The 18,903-nt window shown below is 43.2% G+C and overlaps 1 protein-coding gene across 1 annotated transcript in view; it reads left to right on the forward strand.

Moving 5' to 3' along the window:
* SLX4IP (SLX4 interacting protein) overlaps positions 1–18,903 on the forward strand; it is a 186,635-nt gene extending 167,732 nt beyond the window's left edge. Inside the window, exons 7-8 of the mRNA XM_045809037.2 lie at positions 13,950–14,053; positions 15,185–18,903. Of these exons, the coding sequence (XP_045664993.2) occupies positions 13,950–14,053; positions 15,185–15,905 (825 nt within the window). The 3' untranslated portion in view covers positions 15,906–18,903. The remainder of the gene's footprint in view (positions 1–13,949; positions 14,054–15,184) is intronic.

Genomic DNA, 18,903 nt, shown 5'->3' on the forward strand with positions numbered 1-18,903 from the left:
TATTGTGTAAATAGAACTCCGTATATATCTGGGACATTTCAGGGTCAGCACAGAGCTATTAGCTCATAGAGCATTGGTTACAGGCACTCCTACCTTCTGGAGATCCTTCCCATCTGTTCTTACCATCACACTTGAACATAATTTCTGAGTGCTGACTCTATGCCAGGAGCTCTGGTGAGCACTGGGGAAACAAAGAAGAAATAAGAAAGTGGAGCTTGTAGTCTGCCTTCAAGGAGCTTATAGTCTACCAGATCAGGGGTACTGAAGGTTACCCTGGTGACCTAAAAAAAAATGTAATTCAAACAGAGCCTCCTTTTTAAAGATGTATCCATTCTGCACCTTAATGGTGCACTTGGATTCTTTGCTATTCAGAAGAAAGCCCCAAATTCTAAATTTCTTTCTTTCTTGCTGTAAAAGTCTTTGATTTTTTTTTTTTTTAATTAAAAATGGCATGTAGTACACCAGTGCTGCCTGAAAGTGGATATATAATTAAGATATTTGAATTCTCTGCCTCATGCTCCATTGGGGTTGTGGCCAAACTGTGACAGTAGTGTCAAGGTTCTGCAGACCTACCCCAGTCACCAGGCCCTGTGTGGTGGGCCCTCACTATAGCATCCGCTCGGGGGACCATCACTGGCATGTCCTGACGGGAGACGCTGTTTAACACTAAACTGAACACGCGAGTCAAACTACTGTGTGATGGTAAAGAATTCTGCTCGTTTATGAGTATAAAATTGAAAAGAGAATGGGTCTAAAGAAGCAATAAACTATGCTAGCCGGGGTTATTTTTAGCTTGGCTGTCATAATTGAACCTCTGTGGGCCTTAGCCCTCATCTCAGTCAAGGGGGGAGGGTATCAAATGATCTCAGAAATCCTTTATCACACTGAATTTCTGTCCGAGGAAGCAGATGAAAATGTAGCTAAATAACAACCGTAAAATAATTTTGTACAAAAGAGAACCTTACTTGTAGATTTAAAAGTTGTGGTAAAAAAAAAGGGGGGGGGGATAGAGCTACATTTTATTTTAGGAAAGATCAAAAGAATATATAAAGAAACATTTCAGACCTTCTGTTTTTAGAAGAAATAAACTACTTAACAATTTGACTATGCATTAACTTTGCACCCTTACTGACAGAATTAGTTTTATAAGGGAATTTCTGCATAAATATAAATCAGACTGTTCGAGAAAATGACTCTTTTTTTGTATCAAAAAATTAAATAAGTAATGGATTTTTTCTAGGTTTTTCATGATGTGTCATAAGCTTTTTAAGAATCCATTCTTCTCATCTTATTGTATTTCCTAAACAATGCTAGTGGTAAATTACTTGGAAGCCATTAACCAGAGATGCCTGTAGCACTAGGAAAAATTCCTTGAGGGGGAAGAGGTTGTTTCCATAATTCACATTTCCCACAGTGTTCTGAACTTAGTTTTTTACTTTAATAACTGCTTACCAAAATTGTCCATGTTCATTGTACAAAAACTCTAGAATCCAAATATAAACAAAGAAAGTAAAAATTATCCACAACTCCCAACCTAAAGACAGCCTCTCTTAATGACCTAGTCTGTACCCCTCCATACTTGATACTTGATAGCTGAGGTCACTATGTACTTATTTTAGCCAGGACCCATTCATTTGTGAATTGTGTGTTTGTGTCCATTTTTCTATTGGTATTTTTGTATTTCAGAAACTCCTGACTGTTTAAAAACTTCTTACATAGTAAGGAAAGTGAACTTTTAGTGAATTTATCATTTACCTTTCAGTTATATGACATTGCTGTGTGGTAGGTGTGTATGTCCTCAATTTTATGGGTTCTGTAATGATTGCTGCCTTTGATGATCTTGGTGTTTTGGTTTTCATAGTTGGACAGACATTTACTTATATTTTCTTATATTTTTGCGGAATTTGTTTTAGTTTGTAATGTGAGGTAGTTTTTATTCTGTATATTGATCAGTGTGATAATTGTGGTTTTTGGGTTTAAGGGATAAACACGCTCAGTCTACCTGTACTAATGGGCCTTCACTTTTGGGGTGCACACAAGCAGGAGGCTCTCTGGGACCAGGCTCTCCTTTTGACCTTGTAGCAGTGGGACTTCTCCAGTGCCCACCGTCTTGCCTTCTTCCTCCCGAGGCTGACTGCCCTCTCTTCTTCCAGTCACCTGTGGCCAGTGCTCAGGGTCAGAACATGGTCACCAGATGGTTGAGGAACAGATTAGGGCCACAGCCTCGGCAGGGCCTACAGATGGGCTATTCTCTTTGGGTTGAATCGGAAACTACAACAGCCATCACACACCTGCCCTTATATGGACTGACAGGTGTGATGTCCTAATGAAAATGCAGGTGGTGGGGATGAGATATTCTAGGTTGGTTTGGTCTGTCTAGAATAGTTTTGCTAGACTGTGACAAAGAAGATAAATTTTTCTCAGGTGAAATCATTTTTTTTTTTTTAAAGATTAACTGCCCTTGGGGTGCCGGGGTAGCTCAGTTGGTTGAGTGTTTGAATCTTGATTTTGGCTCAGGTTGTGATCTCAGGGTCGTGGGATTGAGCCCTACATTGGGCTCCATGCTCAGCGCAGAGTTGACTTGAGATTCTTTCTCCCTCCCTCTCTGCTCCTCCCCCGGCTGGCGCACATGCACTCTCTCTTTCTCTCAAGGAAATAACTTAATTTAAAAAAAGATTAACCATCCTTTGGTTATATGTTACAGTAACCTGAGGTCTCATTCTCCTTTCCTAATAATAAAATTCTCCCCAATGAGTAGCCAGCCCCATTTGTGAATGAGATGGTTCATGTTCCCCTGTCTCCAGCACCCCTAAGGAGCCTGCTCTTTGGGCACCTGGGTGGCTCACTGAGTTGAAGGTCTGCCTTTAGCTCAGGTCATGATCCGGGAGTCCTGGGTTGGGCTCCGCATTGGGCTCCTTGCTCTGCAGGGAGCCTGCTTCTCTCCCTGCCCCCACCAAGTGTGCTCCCTTTTGCTATTTCTCTCTCTCTCTCTCAAATGAATAAAATCTTTAAGAAAAAAAAAAAAAAAGGAACCTGCCCTTTGCTGAATTAGAATTGAATAGGCTGGATAAGCTGGAATAGGACGTATCTAAGTTAGATTAGTTCGATAGAATAAGTGAGTATAGACTGTCTCTGGGCCCTCTTATCCTTTGTGCTTGTTCTCCATAGTGCAGATTTAAAATCTTCCTTTGATGACCAGTTAGATGATGGATTGAGTTAGGAAAAACAGGGCAGGGAATAGAAGAAGTAGAAAAGACATCAAACTTGAAATTAAAAGACCTGGCTTTGACCATTGCCTCTCTCACTCCCTGGATGACCTTGGACAAGTCACTTGGCTTTTCAGAGTATTGGTCCCCTGTCTTGTTAATAGAGGTAAAAGTGATGCCTATTATACAAGTCTTCCCAAGTTTTACTAAGGATCAAGTGTGAGATAGTGAATATAAAAATGTCTTCTAGACTCAGAAGCACTTATCCAATATTAATTATCATTATCATTTCCGTTCTTCCCCGAAGAGGAGTTAATTTAAATGTCATTAACACCAGATTTGCAGATTGCTATATATCTTACCCTGCCTGCTAGAAATGTAATATCCATCTGCACATTATTATTTTCCCAAGAAGCTCAGCACCCTCATTTTTTTGTCTCCACTTGCCAGCCCAGCTTCATTTTGCAGCTATAAAAAGAGAGGTACCAAAAAGTTAAGTGATAAACTCCCATTTAGCCAGCAAGTCAGTGGTGAAGAAGGGATACAATAAGAGCATAAACTGGTGACCTCCAATGGGAGCTTTGTTAACCAACATCCAGAGGAGGAGAAGCGGTAGAGACCACCAGCTAAAAGGCCTCTCATTTCCAGCAGCTGCCAGTAGACTTATGATGAGATACGGCTTTGGAGGAAGGGCCCAGTCTCTTCTCTGAGGTACATAGGAATTGGGAGTCCACAGACTTCTCAGGCCCAAATTTGTAAAAGCTCATATGTTCATGTGAACACCCACAGTGATAGCACAGTTTGACGTGCAAGAGGATTATGTTTAGAAAGTTCATTTAGTAAGCAGATGATTTAGAATTCAGTACTCATTTTCCCAAGGAAACCGTGTCATAAATGGGGTGAGATTCCCAGACTAGTTCACAGAAGCTGTTACTGTCATGAGATGGGAGTCTTGGAAAGGGGTTCTGTCTTGCTGTCTGTGTTCAAGAGAAATGGGAAAAGCTATTCCTTCTGCATCCCTGGGCAGAGGGCCAGCTCTGAGCACTCAGAATTTTGAAATAAGACAGTCATCTCTGATGTCTTCTCTCTGGCTCTTCTGTCTCGTTCCCACTGGTGTCCAGGGCTACCGTGGCCCCTCTTCTGGCCGGCCCTACCACCCGTGTGCTGGATACACATTTACCCACCTGGCTCCTCTCCCATTCTGTCCAGGCCCACCCACTCAGCCATGGGAGATGTTAGGGGAAAAAATCATCAACCTGAATGGAGGGCTAGCAACCTTCCTGTAGATCTTGGCATTTTTCAACCACAGATCTCTGTGGGAGGAGGTATTTTTAAATAAGGAGACTCCTAAAGGTAGGGTATCTCGCCTGAGATAGTTCCCATCAAGTTTCTCTCAATTTTTCACAGATATTTCCCTTCTGCTTTTAAACTGGGCACTATTAACCTATGATTCATGAATTCCCTGAAATTTAAAATAAAAGTTTTTTTTTTTTAAATATTTTTCTGGTTAAAGTTAAATAGCTTTCATTCAGTCCTCAGAGTGGTCAGTGAACCACCATCATTAAGAAGCACAGGTCCCAAACCTACAAATTCTTTAAAGCATCCAAGTTTCATCATGCTTGTATGGCACCAGAGACTCGACAGTGGGGCCTAGGGGTGCTTGGGATTTATTTTTAGGTTCTCAATGGTTAGGTGAATGTAAACTGGAAAATCCCTGTGAAATGTGTACTTCCTGCAAAATAACTTCCTTGATTTTTTTTACTGATTTCATTTTCAGGTTAACGTTCTTCGCCACTATTTATTGGTACTTCCCTAGATCTACACAAGACACTTTCATAGTCATCAATTCAGAATAAAAGAAAACTTTAAAATTTTTATTAAAAAAAAAAAATTAGAGTGTTTGCTACTGACCCAGGCAGCAGCAGCAGCAGCAAGGCTGCACTCCACTTTCCCTTAGAGATCGGTCCTTTCACAAGAAGGCAGAGAAAAGGAGGCCTTGGAAGAAGGACTTGTCCCAGAGAAACAGAGTGAAGCAAAAGGTTTGTCCCTCACTGTGGGAATTGGACAGATGACTTAGCCTCACAGGGCATCAGTTTCCTCATCTCTGAAATGGGGAAGGTCACGTCCTCCTCTTGGGAGCCTCAAGAGGACTCACTTGGTGCTAGTCCCTGTATTAACTGCTTTGTCTGTGCTATCTCAGGACAGATGGCTTCCATCCTTATCATCTTTAGAGAAAATGACTTCAGTTTCCAATGGAATTCATGAGCTACCCCTTTCCCTTTCATTTGACCTCTTTTTGCTTCAGTTCCTTTGAGTCTATATATAGATACAGATACAGATACAGATATAGATAATCTGTAGATATCTATCTATAGTTTCTGTGCATTCTTTTAATTGCTCATTACTACTCCATCCCACCTGTTTTACCTTTTTTACTTCTGTAACTTATTAATTACCAAATAATTTAAGAAAATATTGGAAGTGAAATTTGGGTAAGAGAGACCTCTTCCTCATTTTAAGACATGTGGCTTCTCTATGGTCACAGTGCATCATGGTCCAGGATTGTGGTCGTCGTCAGAATCGTGCTGTGCTGGGGCTCTTTTTCTATCAGTGACTCAGCCTTCCCTCACATGTCACATTTCAGATCGCCGATGCTCCTGAAAATCATTGGGCATCACACTAAAGTACAAGAATAACTTTGCTTTCTACCTTATCACAAAGTTATAAAGAATCAAAAGTAGTCTAGGCTTATACTTTAATACTATTATTTGCTGCCCGGATAAGTTGGTAATATATTACTTTTACTCTGCTTTTATTGTTTGTAAAAGACTTTTATTGTTTGCAAGGAGCTGTCACATACAATAACTTATTCAATGCAACAAACCTGAGAAGAGATTGTATCAGTCTTGAACCTTTTAGTTTTCAAGGGACAGGAAGGCCAACTCAAAATGGCTTAGCAAAAAAGGAAGGTTTTTGGCTCATGTGCGTGTCAAGTGCAAACTGCAGGTATGGCTTGTTGATCAGAAGCACAAAGAATATCATCAGGACTGTTTCTCACATCTTCTGGCTCTGCCTTCCACAGTGTTGGCCTCATTCTTAAGCCTGTATGTGGTGGTTGGCTCCAGAAGCTCTAGGTGCATGGGAACAGAGAGCAGGCCTCTTCCCAGGCCACCTGCAACTCGTGCAGCTCTTTGAAGCTCAGGAATTCAGTACTCTGATTGGCCTGGACAGGGTCACGGGCCTACTTCTGGAGTCTGGGGTGGAGACAAGGCCTCCTGAAATACATGGACATTGGATGGGGACTAGAGACAAAATCTGAGTATTATTTCCAGGAAATGAATGAAGGTCTGCCAGAGAAATTCTTATTCTAGTTGAGGAAACTGATGCTCAGGGAAGATAAGTAGCTTGTCTAGATCTCACTGCAAGGAAGAGACCCAGTCGGGGCTAGAACCAAGGACTTCCGACTCAGCATCCTGAACTCTTTTTACAAGTCGCATCTCTGACAGTGATGGCAGATGACACACTGGGCACAGTGGAGCGAGCACTGCACAGAGAGCCAGGCCTTCTCTGCTCAGTTCTGCCCCTAGCTAAAAGCACCCTTAGTCTCTTGGGTCTCCTTCTTGTCTGTCAAATAGGGACAATACCTGCCTGCCAGGTAAGTCAGTAAGACTCTGATGAGATATGGGGAAAAGGACTTTAATCATGTAAGTTCTGTGCAAACACAAGGCAGCCTTGCCTTCTCAAAGACTCTTTATGGTTTCTGCAGGCACCACGTTTTCTTTTATAGTCATGTCAAGAAAACGTGTTTAGCACTTCGCAGTTTCTAAGGTGTGCTTCATATAGCTCGCTGCATTTAAATTTCCCAAACAATCCTGAGGGACAGATGAGAAACCCACTGATCAGGGAGTTGAGAGACGGGCTCCGGTACAGGCAACCAATGAATACCAGACCTTGGCTTCCATCTCCTGCTTCGCCGTGCCCCCCTCTCATCCCAGCAGCATTAACCTGATTTGATCACCTCGGGATATATGTGATCACAAATAACTCAGACACAGTAACAGTTTGAATGTGATCTAAGACTGTGTGTCCTAATATTTTACTATAAGTTACCTACTTTAAAACATTCTGGTTGGGTTATTAATTATTTTCATTTAGGGGTGACTAAAACAATCAGAGGAAACTCACGTACATAACCGTAAGAAAATAGATCTCTAAAGAAGGTAAAGCCCGAGAGCACCATATTACTACAGTAAGTACGACTGTGAGAAAAACTTTAATGGCATTGAAAAGCTTTTTTCCTGCCTTCTCCCTTTATTGCCTTCATATCAGGCAGGATGTTCTGCAGTCCTAGAAACGAGTGTGGTGGGACAGCTCCTGTCATCCCTTATAAGTGTGGCTGGGAGCTGTGCTGGGAGCCCCACACTGGGGGCCGCACTGTGATGGCCGGGTGTACCCACAGGGCTCTTTGAGTGACCTGCAGTCTGGTATCATGGCCCCAGGACCTTCCCCAGCAGTTCCTGCCTAGGCTAATACTGATGCCCCAGGGCCTACCGTCTGCTGCTTGAAAGCTGAAGCAAGAGTCTCCGACAGAAGCCCCATTTGTCAGATGAGTGGCATTGACGTCCATGCTGTTTGTCCATGTCGAGCGAGGTCCCTGGAGTGTGGGAGTAACAATATTACTGCCTCACCAAGCTCTTCCGAGGGTGACGTCGGTGAGGAGCTGCAGAGCTTCTGAATAGTCCCTGACACCCAGTTGAAACTTGGCACACAGTAGCTGATCACGTCCTCCAAACATGCCCAGAATCATCACTGACGCACACTCCGTTAATCACCCCCAGTCCAGCCACTACCCCATTTCTGTGCTCCCCCTTACTGCAGAACCCTTCAAAAGTGACTGGCCCTGCACGGCTCAGCACCGTAGCTACTGGCCACATTTGGCCATGGAGCATTTGAAATGTGGTGAGTCAGGAATGGTGTCCTGTAAATGTCAGATACATAGCAGATTCCAAAGACTTAGTATAAAAATATAAAATAACTCAGCAGTTTTAATTTACATGTTGTAATGATAACATTATATATATTGGGCTAAACAATATATAGTATTGAAATCTGATTTCACCAGTTTTCTTTTACTTTTTTAGTGGTCAGTAGAAAATTTAAAGTTATATATACAGCACATATTATATTCCTGCTGGAGACCACTGGTCTCTACACTGTCTCCACTTCATTCTTGAACCCATCCAGCCCAAACAGGTTTGGGTCCCAGCACTTCACCAAAAAGAGCTTTTGTCGAGTCTCCTTCCACTGCTCAGTTCTCAGTCCTAACTGCTCAGCAGCATTTGACGTGGTTGTCACTTTCAGTGAAACACTTTATTCCCTCATGATCTCCTTTCCTAAATCCTCCTTATCTTCTTGACTTCTTTCTTTCTCATCCAAACTCACACTGTAGTGGAGTCATCCTGACTCATGACTTTATATACCATCTTCATGGACTTCCCAGCTTTGTGTCTATAGCCCAGACCTCTCTCTTCCTGGAACCTGTATCTTAACTTCCTGTTCAACATCTCCATTTGGATACCTAGGAGGGCTCTTCAAGTTTACATATCTAAGGTTGATTTCTTGGTTCCACTTCCCCAAGCTTGTCCCTCCCCCAGTACTTCCTGTGTTGGTAAAGGTTAACTTTCTTCACCCACTTATTTAAACCACAAATCTTGGAGTCATCCTTGATTTTTCTTCTGACTATATTCAGTCCATTGACACATTCCATTGGGCCTCCCTTCAAATTATATTTCCAGTCTAACCATTTCTTACCATCAGCAGCTCCTGGAAGACCCATCATCTCTGAGTGGACTGTTGCAGTAGTCTCATTACTGGTCTCGCTGTGTCCATCTGTCCCTCTACTGTACCCAGAGTGATCCTTTTAGAACGCCAAGTCACTTTTCCCCTTAGAACCTTCCAATGGCATATCATTGCCCATAGAGTAGAATGTGCCATCCTTATAAAAGCCATATGTGATTTGCCCACCTCACCACCACCAATACACGGACCCGTTACCTGTCCTCCAACCCCTTCCCCTGGTTTGCTGTCCTGTTTCTTCTCCCCTGAGGCATACACTGTCTTCAGAGCCTTGGTGTTCATACTTTTCCCTGCCTGAAATGCGCTATGTTCATATGGCTCACCCTCTACTCCAATCTCTGGGTAAAGCTCGTCTTTGTACCTACTACAGCCTTCCCTCACCAACATATCTAAAACAGACATTTTGGACATTTATTTCTCCTCATAACTTCACAACCTTCTGACACATCATATGTTTGTTTCTTGTCTTCCCCATGGGATGGAGACTCTGTGAGAGCAGGGATGTTTTCTGTGAGTCCACATCCTTTTCCACAAGGGCCTCAAAACAGTGTTCAGTACAGAGTTCAGTGTTGCCTGATTGGATGGTTCTGCCAGACTCTGCTCAGTTATCAAGTCCATCTGTGCCCTGTTAGAGTAGGCAGAAGTTCATTAACTCTGCTGGGTATCAGAATCACTGGGGAGATTGCCTAAAATGCATATGCTTTGACTCTACCCGCTGGAGATCCAAATGCAGTAGATTCTGGGGTAGAATCCAGAACATTTTTGAATAAGCTCCCCGGGTAATTTTGATGCCTGAGGTAATTGGACCATACTTTGCCAAACACCGCCTCAGTGTACCAGTTTATATTTATCTGTTGCTCTATTCTGTCGAATATTATTTCATGTATATCAGCAGTGCTTGAATCAGCTGGGAACCTAAGTATAGATCTCGTAGCCCCACCCTAGATCTGGTGAATCAGAACTTCCAAGGATGGGTCTTGGGAATCTATATTTTTTGAAAAGCTCCCTTGGTGCCAGTCTTCCCAATAGCCTTTGGGAGCCTCAGCTGTGTTTTACAGGCTCCTTGAGGAGGTTATAAACTCAAGAGCAAGTGTTTCTTAAGTCTTCTTAAGCCAGCTTCTCTTCCCATCCCTCATTAATCCAACAGTGTTCTACTCAAAAGTGGTATTCAATGAGTCACTATGGAGTGAACACCTTGATTTATCCACAATTTCAATTTGCCTTTGTAACTTGAATATCAGCCAGTATTGCTAACTACATTTCAATCCAGCCCATTCTCTAGCTAGAGGCAGGAAGCATGTCTTTGCTGCTTCACTAATTCTGGTGGGGATTCTCTTTGTACTCTTTTCTATCCACAAATTTAAAATGTGTTTCCCAGGTCAGACCAGACAGTGCTGAGGTAACATCACCCATCTTCATGCTTAAACACTCACCTATTCAACCTTCCTTTTGGACCTGTACTAGGGTGCACATCCTTAGCCTCAGAGTGCACTCTAGACTACACAGCATCCCTGGGGATGGTGACAGGACCTGACCCTTGCTCTGGGAGCTTGCCTGGGCCGCTCAGTCTGCCAAGGAAGGTGTCCCCCTGGATTAGATTCCCTTTGGGGCTTGTGGACCTGCCCTACTTCTTTCTTGTTCTATCCTGGAACCATATATAGACACTCTTTACAGCTGGAAAGTTTAAAACTAAAATCAGAGCATTACCAAAAATTAAAAAGTAAACGGGTGGGGAGTGGACGGGGCAGGCGATGATACTTGCAGAATTTTATTCCTTGGCTAGACTCAGAGCTAGTCTCTAGGTTTTTTTGTTTTTTGTTTTTTTGGGGGTTTTTTGGAAGATTTTATTTATTTATTTGACAGAGAGAGAGATAGCCAGCAAGAGAGGGAACACAAGCAGGGGGAGTGGGAGAGGAAGAAGCAGGCTCCCAGCGGAGGAGCCTGATGTGGGGCTTGATCCCAGGACTCTGGGATCATGCCCTGAGCCGAAGGCAGACGCTTAAGGACTGAGCCACCCAGGCACCCTACAGAGCTAGCCTCTAGGTTAAGAAGAATCACTAATGAAGGCCCAAAGAGAGCCCCTTGGTTAACTTCTCTCCTCTCCTCTCCTCTCCTCTCCTCTCCTCTCCTCTCCTCTCCTCTCCTCTCCTCTCCTCTCCTTCCGTTCCCTTCCCTTCCCTTTCCCTTTCCCTTTCCCTTTCCCTTTCCCTTTCCCTTTCCCTTTCCCTTTCTTTTCTTTTCTTTTTAGTGGTATTTTGAGATTTTGAGGTTTTTTTTTTTTAAGATTTATTTTATTTTAGAGAGTGAACAGGGGAGGAGCAGAGGGAGAGAGAGAATCCCATGCAGACTCCCTGCTGAGCATGGAGCCCGATGTGGGGCTCAGTCCTGTGACCCTGAGATCATGACCTGAGCCAAAATCAAGAGTCAGGTGCTTAACCCACTGAACCACCCAGGCACCCCTTGGTTAACCTATTTCTTAAGTAACTGAGTCCCCATGGAGTATGCACTCTGGACTTTGGATGGCCAACTGGTGTAACCTTTTTAATATATTGAGTTTGTGTGTATTCTTTGCAGAAGATGTCCGGGTCATAATTCAAGGCAGAGTCTAAAAAGGAGTAGTGTCATTTAGGTAAACCCAAGAAGCACTTCCGAGCACACACTGTCTGTACCTTAGAGTTTTGCCTCTGGATAAGCCGCAGATTACATTTTGGTGCCAGATGTGAGAAGCCATTAGTAATCAGGACAACTCCCTTGGGAAATCCTGTTCCCAGTCCCTTTCCAGAGGATCACTGCTTTCTCTGGAATATTTGTTTGGGGGGCTCCGGAGGCTGCGATTTAGTGACAAAGGGGAATGAATTGACCCTAGAAAAATAAGAATGAGAGATTTCTAATGAGATCTGACAGTTCAAGGACTGAAGAAGGAATCTAAGCTTTTTTTTTTTTCCTGCCCACCCAGTCTTCATACAAATGTAAATATGCCTCCTTCAACAAATTGCCAAATGTGGTTTTAATTTGTAAGCAGGAGACCCTGCCTTGCCGTTTTCTTTTCTTTTCCTCTCTTTTTTAAAAATGAAGTCACAGGTTTTGCACTTTTTGAACTGGACATTTCCTACTGTCACTCCATCACGTTTTCTGTTGTCCTTTTCCTTCTAAGGACATTTTCCTCCATTGTTTGTGATCAGAGGAATTTGGGACGAGAGTCAATTGTCATGTTTCTTAAAGAAGTTTTTGAAGTTCCCATAGGAAATACATAGTGCTCTTTCAACTGAGTTTAAAAAATAAATAAATAAAGGCAGAGATTGGATCTAGTATGAGATTTGAAGAGTGTCACTATCCGGCATCATACTTCATGTGGTCTATGCAGTATCCATTGTTGTTATTTATGACCCTGTCTGCCTTCCATTGTGGACTTCTTCAAGCCTTGGGGAATTTACATCATTCCTAATAGCAAAAGGCTTTCTGGTTCCCACAGAGTTGTTCAAAGCCTGACTCATGCTCCTTATGTTAATTGTTCAGCTCTGAAAATACAACACTTACAGGGTGTGGTCGTAAGGGGAAAATCTACTGTACTTATAGGGCATGTTTAGAAGTGTTTCACACATAAATCTCAGTCTCTCGCTCTCCCTGTCTCCCTCTCCCCTCTCCCCCTGTCTTCCACCTCCCCTTCCATCTCTCTCATTTAACTTTAAAACTGTAGCTCTATTTAGTCAACTAGTAAGTGTTAAGGGGAGAAAGGGAGAAGCATCAAAATGCAGTGTAATCCAATAAAACCTACAATATCCTGTTCACAAACTCTTAAAACTGACTTAGGTTATAAATGGATATGACCAGGAGCGACATCGATCCAGGTCTGAAACCATAGGCGGGATTAGCAGGAGCTAAAGGCTCATACTCGGTGGTGCAGGGCAGTGATTGCACAAAGGCCAGAGCACCGGCCTGTGGAGTACCCAGGCATCATACTGATGGCTGCTGTCTACCAGGAGTTCTGGACTGCCATTGTTACATTTCAGTGTTAAGTCTAAAGCAAGGGACCTACTGATAAATTCCCAAAATTGCTCCAATGGCCTCAACATTTTACTGTGCAGCCTGGTGGAGGAGGGTACGTACTATCCCAGGAAATAAGAAGAGTTAACACCTTGTCTGGATTATCTACTTGCTTAACAAAAAGGAAATGATTCCAAAACTATGAAATAGGTCAATGTTGGCAAAGGTTGGGAATTCTTGACATTTTATAAGTACTTCTGTATGAAGCTTCCTTGGGAACATATAAGGATAGGTGCACAGATAATCTCTGAATTATGTAAAACTGTGGTAGTGCTGTTAGGTTAAGAAAAAACTCCCAGTTTTCTGGTAGCCAAGAATCACAAACTTCAGTTTTCAAAGTACCAGGATTCAAAGGCTTTAACTCACTTATGCAGCTTTGAGTATTGCAGAGGCCATGTTCTGTATTTTTGTAAATAGAGAAAATGTGTGGAATTCCTAAGCTAATCAGGGTCCAGACCACGGTGCCACCAGGTCTCTGTGGAAGATCAGAGCTCACACACACACTGCTGCCTGGTACTGTGATTCCGGGCTTCCTCACACTTGGGGCCACAGAGATAGCAGATACTGGCCAAGTGCTCCCAGATGGTTTGGAACCAACATCCTTTCTCTTACAGTCTTGTATGTCTGTGGTGCATATTAACGTACGATCTGTGTGGGGTAGGAGTCCAAAAAAAGTGACCGTTTACCCAAAAGTTCTAGATTTAGAAAAATCAAAATAGCCTAACACTAAGCGGTTTCATCTCGTCCTCACAAAAATCCGTTCACTGGGGCATTCAGAGTAGAACTGTTCTTTCTCATGTTCAGCTAATAGATTTCTGGTTGAACCTTTGTTATCTTTTGGAGGAGACGGAAGGAGCTCTCCACGGAGCGTCTGATTATTTTGCTGAGTGTGCGGAGACTGCACTTCCTCCCAGTGCAAAGCGCAGGAGAAATGCTCTGAGAGAAATGTAGGTCCGACAAGTTTTCTTTTCCTTCTTTTTGACTGTGTGTGTGTGTGTGTGTATGAGTATGTGCATGAAGTCTGGAATTCAACAGGAGTTCATGGAAATGAACCACAAAACCCCTCTGGCACTGACCTTACCTGAAGTCCTATGCTTGCCTTCCTGACTGTCTCTTGCATTCTGGACAGTGGGGAACGAGGCCTTGCTTCACAGGTGTGTTGCAAGGAGTAATTAATTACAAGCGCTTTGAAGATGAAAAGCACCTGTTTGGTGGTGTGTTTCATACAACTTTCCACATGACTACAGACCCATCTAAAAAAATACATTCTTTTGCTAAAATGCAGGTTCCAGTTCTAATATAATTATGATAATCCTCATGCCTCTGATTAGGAACAATAAGAACATGAGAGAGAGAGAGAGAGAGAGTGTGTGTGTGTGTGTGTGTGTGTTTCCAGACTAAAGCTTAGCCAAAATAAATATTTCAGCTTCAGTGTTTTGAGTTTGGTGGTTTAAGAAATTTCTTGCTATTCACAAGCCTGCAGATCTCTGTTGAAGTCAAAGTCTCCAGTCTCTCAGTTCTCCCCATGCAGCTCCTACCCTGCCCCAAAGTGAATTTTACACTCAGAGTGATGTTTGCATTGTCTTCTATGTGTGCTATAGGTAAGGCGTGTGTGTGTGTGTACAAGCACACCCTTATGTGTGTGCACGCGCGTGTGTGCGCACATACCCCACCACACACACACACGGCCTGTGCTTTAGGTGTATCTGATCATTTATTTCTGGGGAGAAAAATTCAATACGTCAAATTTAGGCAGTACTGACCCTTAACATCTGAAATGAACACCTGCCTGCCTTAGTTAAAATAGAGCCATCATAACTCCAATATAACTATGTTGAAAACCCAGTGATCAAGAAACAAAGCCTGTCCTCATGTATCCTAATAACTAATCCTCGCGTGTTGGAAAGTGTGATGGCTGTTGCTTGATCCAGTCTGAACTTAAACATTATACGTAGAGATTGTTCTAGATTTGCCAGGGAGGTAAGGAAGTAGGAATTTGACAAGGGGCATAGGAGTTAGAGGACAGCATGCCATTACAGCTTTCCAAAGCAAAACAAAAAAATCTTTCTTTGTTCTAGTGTGAAAAGAACTGAAGCAAAAAGCAGCGCTGTGAGCAAATCATGGAGCAGCAGGGACATTGTGGGAACATCTAGTGACCCAGTGATTGCGGAGATAGCGAGGAGGAGGGGTGACAGTCGGGCTTCAGCCAGTCCCCCATCAGAGTCCACGGGACAAGCAAAAGATTACATAAAGGCAGCTGAGAGCCACTGGGGGCTTCCTGTTCAAAAGCTGGAAAATGTTCATCAGACCCAGCCAGAAGACACTAGCAGCCAGCAAAAACCTCATCTTGGGGAGTGGTTAGAGACAGGGCTTCTAAGCAGGAGCCCTGTCTGTAGCTGTGAGTCAGCATCACCAGGTCCAAAACAAAGTCCACAAGGGGCCAGAACACAACAGAAATGCAGGAACCGCGGCTCTGCGGAAGACGTCGACCACCACAAGAGAGTTTCTCTTGGAAGTGATCGATTAGTCCCAAGAGAAATAATAGTGGAAAAAAGCAAAACTGTCAGGGTTTTGCCAGCCTCAGAGCTGTCAGATCCGGGGTTACTTTTGAAACAAGGTTTGGCAAAAACGGCGTCTAATGAAGAGTTGCATGTTTTGGAAAATCTCTCCTCCGGACATCTTACAAAAAATAAGCCAGGGCAGGCACGGCAAACCGGCTCAGCCACAAACACTGAAAGATTATCTGCGATCCGGGGCAGCCCAACCAAGAAAAGAAAGAAGTACGAAGGAGGCCACTAACTTACTATTGGGGATTACAAATCTGTAGTTGGGTATATAATGGTTGAAGGTGGGGAAGGAGGGGGGTGTGTGTAGCTGCCCTGATGTTAAAGGAATTAGAATGATTATTTTGTATAGAAACACAGAGCTCTGTGTGAGGGTTAGTTTTTAACCCATTCATCTCTAGGAGGCTATGTGCTTTTTCTAACAACGTCACCTCTTTCTCATCATACTTTTATAACTGTCTTCAGAGCCATTCACCTTGTCAAGGATGACCCCATTCTTGAAGGAACTACATGAAGAAACCAGTCGTGCTCCTTCATGACTCATCACTGTGCAGACCATACAGTGGGCCACGTGAAGACAGTGCTGTATCTAGGGGTACAGTTTCTCCTCCTGAGGAACAGGAATCGGGCAGAAGTGAAGGAACAGACAAGTGGTCCTCAACATCTGGTTCTAGGCCCAGCATCACTGTCTGAAAATGTGTTAGAAATGCAGACCTTGGGCCCCACCCCAGACTTACTGAATGAGAAGCTCTGGGCAATTCTGAAAAATGCTCAAGTTTGAGAACCACCGGACTAATTGGAGACTCCCTAGTGTTTGTGTCCTCCAGCCTGGCTCCCATGGCCTCCATCTCATCAGTCTGAGGTCCACATGTGGCCAGGCACCCCCTTATGCTCCCTCAAACTTTTATAAAACACCTGGGTTCGGCGTCTGAGCTGCTCAGTCCCTGTCTTCTCTACAGCACGGCGGCCACAGCACCCACAAAACTGTTACTTACCCTAAGAAGTGCTACAAGTTTATGGGTAATTTGGCCCCGCATTAGAGGAAGACAGTAGAGGGAGAGGCTTGCTCTCCCTTGTAGCCCAGGCGTGTCCCTGTCCCTGCCCTTGCCCCCACCTCTAAGATTTTGGTTAGGTTCAGGAAGGATTAGAACCCAAGGGGAACTCAGTGGCCAGAGTTTCCAGTTTCCCAGTTGGAAGGCGTCACAGGCAGTTTAAATTTCAAAACAGGAGCCTTCCATTTGCAGTATCACCCACTAATGTCTCCAGTGGGCTTGCTGAAATGTCACAGAGTGAATCATTGCAATGACTTATTTTGGATGGACACCTACTAAAGATTTTCTTAACCCAATTTCATTCTAAAATAGAGGAAAAACCGTATTCAAAGGCCACCCATCAAATACATCTTTTTTTCTGCTCAACATTGTGTGGTCCTTTGCAGTAGCACCTCCCTAGTAACAAGGAAAATCAAGTATATTCCCAGAGTGTCGGAGTTAGCAGAAAAATAACCCAGAAAGACCCCATTGAAATAAAAGAATATGGAAAGAGAAACCGTGTAGGTGGTTCAGAATTTTTTAAAACTAATTGTGGTTTTGTTTCTCCTAGCTCATTCTATACTTGCCTGTGACTCCTTTCCCACTTGTAGGGTAAGACTCCTTAAGAGGCAACCATACTTCCTGACACCATTTTGGGTCGTGAAGTTCAGTGTTGGTCACTACGCCTGGCTATGAACATAGATGCTATTCCTTTGATGTTCCCCACGCTGCCTGGACACCTGTCCCCTTCTCATAGTCCCAGCCTCACCACCCCCACCAGGAGTATGGCCCACCGGTGTCCTTTCCCCTTCCTGCAGGGTTTTCCCTGCTCTTAGCTGATTCCAGTCAAAGCATTCTATAGGAGAAGAGGGAGCCGGACAGAATCCTAACCACAGTGGAGCGAATTGTATTCATCCAGTTGGGGTAGACTGGACAGAATGGAAATGCTCCACCCTGGGCCCCCTCTCTTAGAGTCACAACTGTTCTAGGTGTGCTGTTCACCGCAGACAGGGGCAGAGTGTGTCACTGAACCTTCTTCAACAGAATTCTTGGGACAGTTTAAACAGAGAAGGCCCAAAATAATAACCTGGGTGATCGGCCAAGAAACAGTAAGCTCTCTGGAACGGAGTCTAGGATAAAAAAGACAACCATTTCAGAACAATAGCTGCTGCTAACCCAGAACTGGAATGTTTGAAATGGAGGCACCAGAGAAAAGCTTTTAACTGAAAAGTTTTTATTTCATTTGTTAAACGGGGCCTGCACAGTGGGTAAAGCCAATCCTTGTGATTTAATGGTTTTCTCTCAAGAACAGCCTTGGCTTTAGAGTTTGGTATATTTGTGGAAATAACAATTACTGTGACTTCAAAGGGAAAATAGCACCTTTGGTTGTAGATTGATAGGGTCTTTCTCACAGCCCGCATGTACATGGGATTGTGACAGGATTAACGGAGAGAACAGCTCTCTGCTTCCGCACTGTGGCATGTGTTTGAGGAATTTTGCCTTTAAGCATTTTCTTCCACATGTCTGAAACACCCCCGGATCTCTTATTACTTGAGTGGTTGTGTGATTCCTTGGATGTTTCAAAGTACAAAGGGAAAATGGCTGCCAGGTTTTATTGTTGCTTATTAGCTGGGAAATGCAGTTCTCCACGACTGGGAGTGGTATGTGTGTTGACATTTTTAATAATCTTATTAATTCCGCATCTGAAAATCTGAGAGCCTGTCAATATTCTTAGTCAAAAAGAACAAGTTCTTCAACCACTTAACTTAATAACCCAAACTCAATTTATAGTCAAGTCCCTGTAATTCTGATGCTTGGGAGAAATGTGGATCCAATTCTGTTAATGTTACAACTTTGAACTCCCTAACTTTCTCAATGTCATGGCTTCTAAGTCACATTCATGTGCTTTCAGATGACTCTTTAATAGATTGATGTTGAGTTTTGTGTTTTTGTTGTTGTTGCTTAATGTCTATAAACAAGAAATGTCTGAGAACACTCAGATTTTTCTTACACTTTTTTTTTCTTTGCCACTGGAGGTTAACTGTTGTCCAGATATGCATATAAACTGTTAAATGCAAAGGAGCAACCATTTGGGGAGAGAGGAGTGAGTGCTATAGCTTTTTTGTTTATTTATGTTAAAGAAGTAAGAAAATGTATTTCATTTTATAAAAAGCCAAAGTCATTAAAAACTCTGTAGTTTGA

This window comes from Ursus americanus, chromosome 22 (assembly GCF_024610735.1).
Source record: "Ursus americanus isolate L20-20 chromosome 22, mUrsAme1.1.p, whole genome shotgun sequence".
In the NCBI taxonomy this organism is placed as follows: domain Eukaryota; kingdom Metazoa; phylum Chordata; class Mammalia; order Carnivora; family Ursidae; genus Ursus; species Ursus americanus.